General features: G+C 50.2%; 1 protein-coding gene across 1 annotated transcript in view; it reads left to right on the top strand.

Moving 5' to 3' along the window:
• MAP2 (microtubule associated protein 2) overlaps positions 1–7,059 on the top strand; it is a 150,948-nt gene extending 143,889 nt beyond the window's left edge. Inside the window, exons 10-12 of the mRNA XM_015421522.1 lie at positions 2,413–2,494; positions 3,913–4,025; positions 6,493–7,059. Of these exons, the coding sequence (XP_015277008.1) occupies positions 2,413–2,494; positions 3,913–4,025; positions 6,493–6,708 (411 nt within the window). The 3' untranslated portion in view covers positions 6,709–7,059. The remainder of the gene's footprint in view (positions 1–2,412; positions 2,495–3,912; positions 4,026–6,492) is intronic.
• Positions 7,060–7,316: the final 257 nt, after the last annotated feature.

The following is a 7,316-nucleotide window of genomic DNA, read 5'->3' as shown; positions in this document are numbered from 1 at the left end:
TCTTTCCCTTCTTGCTCGTGTTCCACATGTCACCTTGGTCTAGTGATGTGTCAGCTGTGTGTGTTGCGTGGTGCCCGCCGACATCCTTCCTCACAGACCACAGCAAATTCCCTGGTCTCGGTCAGAAGGGGAGGCACAGATCCGTCTCCACAGTCATCGCACTCTAGTCTGTAAAGCACTGAGAAAGCAAACGACTGCCCATCTCGGGGCGACAGCCCCGCCCCCCAAACTAACCTGGGCCGCTGGAGGATCCTGGGTGGGCAGCACAAGCCCCATTGGCGGCTGGAGGAACTGCAGCAAGCCCCCCCCCCCCCGTAGACAGCCCTCCGAGGAGTGGGTGAGGACGAGCAGGGTGGTATCAGCGCAGAGAGGAGGCAGGCATACCCACGGACAGCCCTGCAGATGAGGTCAGCAGTATCTCCACCCCTCGCTCTCAGGCCATCACAGGTCAGAGGAGAGGCCCTCTAAGATAGCAGAGGAAGGAGAGGTGCAGGAAGAGAAGGCCTGGGCCAGGAACCCAACCCCCTCTGTTATCCAAACCCAGCAGGACACCCTCTGTCACGGGGCTTTAAAGGAACACAGGGTTGCCCCACCCACAGGAAGTCCTTTAAAAGGCAGGAAGCAAGGTAGACAGGGAGGACGGGCCAGACCTCTACCTTGCCAAGACAGGAGGGGAGGAGAGGAAGGAAGGACGAAGGGGATGGGCTAGGATGAGATAGAACTCCCTCCTTCTCCCCAGGCGTTGTCCGCAGCCTGCCGAGAAAGGGTCCTGGGGGGTGCAGCAGCCCCGGGCACCATCCCTCGGGGGTCGGAGCCCGACCCTGCCATTGATCCAAATGGAACCGAGGCTTCAGAAATGTCCTGAAGTGTGAGGAGATATTCAGGACATCGATACAGAGTTACACATGCCTGGCTAAGCTGCCCTATATTTTTCCAGTCACTCGAGCTTGTGAGATCTCCCTCACCAGGTGGTATTCTACACAACGGGAAGTGATCTAGGCGAGGAGGGATAATTACCACTGATAACTGACTCGCCACGAAAGCCCCGGGGAAATCGGGTCATTGGAGGAGTCTGGTCTGTGGGAATGGAGGCAGAAAACGTCCTTATCTATCCTAGACCATTCTGGCAACCTCCCCCCCGCCCCGCCCAAAAGATCCCATTCTAAACTGACTAATACGGGTGCCTCATGGTGGGTATGAATGTTAATATACCCTGTAACTATCTCAGTCATAAGACAGTAGGTGTAGTCTGTCCCTAGAAGGGTCTTTCTCTAAGGAAACATGACTTTCTGAGTCTAATGGGTCATTTCCTTTCATTTGTACTGGGAGGTAAAAAAAAAAAACAAGGCCAAGGCCAATGGGGCAAAATCAGGTAAAAATATATTTTATTAGTTACAATTTCCAAAAAATTCCCTACGTGTTTCACCAACAGGCTTTGTCAGGGGAATCTTTTCATCTTGCAGTAATTCTTCAAAAGGAGTATAAGATCAGTAGCAAATTGTCACTGGAAGAATTTTTTTTTTGGAAATTTTAACTGAATAATAGAATATACTTGTACCTGATTTTGCCCCATCTGCCTTGGCCTTATTTTTTTATCTCCTGTGACTGCTGCGGCCCTTTTATTTTCTTCTCTTTAGTTTTTACTAAATGTCACGGACCAAGAAAGCACCGTCTCCTAAATCATATAGACACAAGAGATTAAGACTGGACTGTGGGTATCTTGCAATTTCCCCGTCTCTCTTACCCTCATTTAATTCCATTCTGCATGTAAATTATTATGTAAATTTTTAAAGATACAGGTGGTTTGGGGTTGTTGTTTTTAAATAAACCTGTTGGTAACAAGCTAAGAGTGCAGTCCTGTAAAGTCTAAACCCCTTAAAAACCAATGGGCTTAAAAGGGAGCAATTCTGTTTAGGATTGCACTGTAAATTGGCATTCTCGGGAGTTGCAATCCTATGCACGCTTACACTTCGCTGAACATAATGGGCAGATTGTGCTGTAAATTATTCGTTCCTCGACAGCACTTTAGGAAGAGATTGTAAGCCGAAACCGAGATAAGTCAAAACATTTGGGAAATCTAAGTAAGAGAAGAAGCAACGGGTCAATATCCCACAGACCTTTCAGCACGCAGCACTGAGACGCTTTCTTGCATGTGAAACGTGTGAGAAAAATAACCTCCTCTCATTTTTTCGTCCCGATTTAGAATCTTCGCTGTACTAACGAAAAGGGTTTAACATAGTTCTCTTGTAGAAATGGGAAGCTGCTGTATTACTCTGGGTGTTCCTCTGCTTTGTGGCATGCTCTGTATTCTACTAAGCTTCTCTTCCCTTGCAGTGGTTTTTAGAGTTCTGGGCATACCCACTTTTCTAGCCTGTGTTTTCCTCGTTCCTAAACTGTGTATACTTTGAACAGGTGCAAATTGTGACCAAGAAGATAGACCTGAGTCATGTGACTTCGAAGTGTGGCTCGCTGAAGAATATTCGTCACAGGCCAGGTAATATAGGAACTGGCTGGAGGGGAAATGGCAGGACATGGGTCAGCTTGCACTTGGATGGCAGATGTCCAAGTTTTTGGTCCACAAGCAATTCAACGCGAAAAACATTTCAAAGAGAATGTTCTGGTGTGTTTCGGGAACTGCAGCCTGTGCTAGAGAAGTGAATTCCTTATTGATGCAAGTATCAAATGTATCCCAAGAAGAAGAAGAGTAGGTTTTTATTTCTTACTCTTCTCTACTTTAAGGAGCCTTAAAGTGCTTTACAATCTCCGCCCCTTCCTCTCCCCACCACAGGTGCCTTGTGAGGTAGATGGGGCTGAGAGAGTTCTGAGAGAACGGTGACTGGCCCAAGGTCACCCAGCAGGTCTCAGAGCGGCTGATAATCGCCTTCCCTTCCTCTCCCCACAACCCCTTGTGAGGTAGATGGGGCTGAGAGAGTTCTGAGAGGACTGTGATTGGCCCAGGGTCACCCAGCAGACTCCATGTGAAGGAGAGGAGAACCAAACTCAGTTCCCCAGATTAGAGTCAACCACTCTTAACCATGACACCACGCTGGCTCTCAGAATGCTGTGATAATAGCAGAATCATGACATTCTTTGGCTTAAGACATAGCATTGTTTCATTTCTGATCCTTAAATCACAAGAACTGGGGAAACTGGTATTTTTTCCAGCGGCCCAGGGTGGGGCAATCACAACTCACAAGTAGAAACTCCTCCCTAGAGGCAGGCAGGGTCATCAATCTTTTATCCACTCCTAGTGGGAGGGGCTTCTCCCACAATCCCCAGTTTTGGCCCTGTCTGGCTTGTAGGCAGGTGGTCGTCTCACTGTGCTTGTTGAAGAGAAGAAGAAGAGATTGGATTTATACCCCCACCCTTCACTACCCGAAGGTGTCTCAGAGTGGCTTACAAACTCCTTTCCCTTCCCCTCCCTACCACAGACACCCTGTGAGGTAGGTGGGGCTGAGAGAGCTCTGACAGAAACTGCTCTTTTTCAAGAACAGCTCTGACAGAACTATGGCTTGCCCAAGGTCATCCAGCAGGTGCAAGTGGAGGAGTGGGGAATCAAACCCGGCTCTCCCAGATTAGAGTCCGCGCACTTCACCACTACACCAAACTGCAGCGACTCCTTTTTTTCTCCACAGTTTCCTTGTTTTCCCTTCTCTGCCTCTCTCGAGGAGCATCTTCATCTATTACTGTAGGGGCTGGATCGGGACGCCTTTCTGGCATACCATCCCCTCGACTCTTAGGTTGTCTCCCCGGGAGGGGAGGAGCAAGAGAGCACTTGTGGCAAGGCGTGGTTTGTAGCCACTCCCAGCCCATCATGTGCCTATCAAAAAGTGATTTGTAGCAGACCACAGACCTAGGATGCTCTTGCCTTCTTTCGGTCTCAGACTGTGTTTTGTTTCTCTTAACACATAGGTGGGGGACGAGTGAAAATTGAAAGCGTGAAACTGGATTTCAAGGAAAAGGCGCAGGCAAAGGTCGGCTCGCTTGAAAACGCTCACCACATTCCCGGAGGAGGAAACATCAAGGTAAAGACACCACCTGCGCCTTGCTATGCTGGCGTAGCATTTGCACTAGTTACTGCAGGACTCCTTTCCCTGCAGCCTTGCTACTGCTTACATTACGGGTGCCGTGAAAAGAACAACGGGCAGGTCCCGATTTTGGCCAACAGGTTTCGCCATGGAGCTTTTGGTGATTTCTTGAGGGGACCGATCTCACAAAGTCATGGAACCCTACTGGCCTTTCTCCCATCAGCTGGCGGCCAGTCTTTCAAATTTTCTTCTGCCACCACTCTGAGTCGTGGTGGGAAACACCAGCGGGGGATGGGGGATCCCCCACCGGGGGGCTGCCAAGCTTGGAAGGCCAGCAGGCTCTTATGCCGAGACTAGGAGTTCCTCAAGTAGGGGCAGACCCAGAATGTGACTCTTCTCCTAACATGGCGGCAGTGCTTTGGGAGACCCAATGAACCATAGAATCATAGAGCTGGGCCATACAGACCATCTAGTTCAACCCCCTGCCCGATTCAGGACCAGCCTAAAGCATCTCTGATGAATATTTGTCCAGCCTCTTCTTGAAGGCTGCCAGTGAAGGGGAGCTCACCACCTCTCTAGGCAGCTGATTCCACCTTTGAACCACTCTGACCGTGAAAAAGCGTGTCCTAATGTCCAGCCGATACCTTTCTGCATGTGATTTAAACCCTTTACTTCGGGTCCTCTCCTCTGCTGCCGACTGGAACAGCTCCTTGCCCTCCTCCAAATGACAGCCTTTCAGATATTTAAAGAGAGCCATCATGTCCCCCCTCAGTCTCCACCAAACTGAACATTCCCAAGGCCCTCAGCCTTTCCTCGTAGGGCTCAGTCTCCAGACCCCTGATCATCATCCTCGCTTTCTTCTGCACCCTCTCGATTTTGCCCACATTCTTTTTGAAGTGAGCCCTCCAGAACTGCACACAGTACTCCAGGAGTGGCCTGGCCAGGGCAGTATACAGAGGGGCTGTGACCTCCTGCGATTTTGATGCTGTGGCCCTTTTAATACAACCCAAGACTGAATTTGCCTTTTTTGCCAGAGCATCACACTGACTGCTCATATTCAGTTTACAGTCCACTCTTACCCCAAGATCTCTTGCGCATACACTACTCCCCAGATATGTATCCCCCATCCAGTATTTGTGCTTGACATTTTTGTGGTACCATTGGGGGCCCTAGTAGGGTGCCTTGCCCGCGGTCAGCCTTTCCCCCTAGTCTGGCGCAACCACCATGTTATCTCTCCTCCCCTCCCCTTGGCACCTGTGCTTGCACTTTGCTGGCAGGATCCACCTGGGCTGGGCCACGGCCAGGAAATCCTTTACAGGCCCCCGTTGGCCAGCCCCATACTTCAATATGTGGAGTAGTCCGAGGACTCGCAACTCCAAAGTTGTGTGAAAAACGTCCCACTGGGAGGAGGCCTTTAGGCTCAAGAAAAAAGCTGGGGGGGGGAGCAGGAGCCCCCTCCTTCACCACTGAAGAAGAAGAAGAGATTAGATTTATACCCCGCCCTTCACCCGGAGTCTCAGAGCGGCTTACAAACTCCTTTCCCTTCCCCTCCCCACAACAGACGCCCTGTGAGGTGGGTGGGGCTGAAAGAGCTCTTGACAGAAACTGCTCTTTTTCAAGGACAGCTGTGCCAGAGCTTGTGACTGACCCAAGGTCATATCAGCAGGTGCAAGTGGAGGAATGGGGAATCAAGCCCGGTTCTCCCAGATTAGAGTCTGCACACTTAGCCACGACACCAAACTGGCTCTCTGCCACCCCATCATCAGCAAAATCAACTTCTGAAGCTTATAAAGCGATATTCTTGGAGCTGACCTGCGACCCCCAATCAAAGCGGTGAACCCAAAGACAACTTGTAAACAAACATATGGGGTACCAGAGCCGGTTTGGTGTAGTGGCTAAGACCAGTGACCTCTAATCTGGAGAACCAGGTTTGATTCCCCACTCCTCCTCCACTTGCACCTGCTGGATGACCTTGGTTCAGTCACAGTTCTCTTAGAGCTCTCTCAGCCCCACTGACCTCACAGGGTGTCTGTTGTGGGGAGGGGAAGGGAAAGGAAGATTGTAAGACTCCTTCGGGTAGGGAAGGGAGGGGTATAAAACTAAGCCTTCTTCTTTTAAGGCCTAGGCCATTGTCGCTGGTAACACGGCAACGTCACTCCCAGCGCGGACTGGAAGTGAAGTTATCATGTTGCCAGCAATGCGGGATGCTCTGGTATTTGGGCAAAAACTCTATGGCAGAAGCTGTTTTTACCGAGGAGTTTTTGGCTCAGATACCGGAGCGTCCTGCATCACCAGCGACACAATGATGTCACTTCCCTTGCATGCTGGAAGTGACATCCCCATGTTGCCTGCAACTCAGGCCTAGGCCTCTCCTTGCTGCCGGTCACTTCTTCTGCCAGCCAGCGAGGGGCCGGTAACTCTTAATTCCAAACCTCACCGGCGGTTGTCGCATTTCCTTGCGCAGATCGACAGCCAGAAGCTCAACTTCCGAGAGCACGCCAAGGCCCGCGTGGACCACGGGGCTGAGATCATCATGCAGTCGCCCGGCAGATCCAGCGTGGCTTCTCCGCGGAGGCTCAGCAATGTCTCTTCCTCTGGCAGCATCAACCTGCTCGAATCTCCCCAGCTCGCTACCCTTGCTGAAGACGTCACTGCGGCCCTGGCGAAACAGGGCTTATGAATTTGCTCCGTTTAGCAGTCTTTGAAGTAATAATATTTAGGCATGAGCTCTTGCCAGGAACGGGCTCTGAGCAGGTGTTCACATTCATCCTTTTACCATGTCTAAAATTAAGTCACACACACACCCCAAGACTGTAGTAACCATAAAATAAAACCGGGGGGGAAAAAAAGATAACATATAGTTGCAGAAATTGGCCTGATTTCCATTTCGAGCAGGAAGACACTGGCTTTTTATGTGGGTACAATTGCAGTATATTACATTGGACGGTTCTTGTTGCTCCGCACTGTCTTGCATGGAATATCTGTGCTACGGCACCATGCATTTTTGACCTTTCATGTGCCCGAAGGCCGTCCACCCCTTTTTGAAGAACCTCGTTCAGTATGTCGAGTTCCTGGTGTTACCTTTTGGGTTGACGGAGGGGAATTAAGGGACATCTCCCGCTGTAATTTGTCACGGTTAAATTAAACTGGAGAGTCTTCGATACTGGGCAGAAGGGCTCAAAATAAAGATGTCGAAAAAAAGAGCTGGGCAGGGTGGGGGTTATTTTATATAAACGGGTTGGAGAAAAAGTCGATTAAGTTATTAACGTTGCGGAACTGGGATAACGA

Source organism: Gekko japonicus, unplaced genomic scaffold (genome assembly GCF_001447785.1).
Source record: "Gekko japonicus isolate JY-2015 unplaced genomic scaffold, Gekko_japonicus_V1.1 scaffold1139, whole genome shotgun sequence".
In the NCBI taxonomy this organism is placed as follows: domain Eukaryota; kingdom Metazoa; phylum Chordata; class Lepidosauria; order Squamata; family Gekkonidae; genus Gekko; species Gekko japonicus.
The sequence above is the reverse complement of the archived record's forward strand: the minus strand, read 5'-3'. Positions and strand labels throughout refer to the sequence as shown.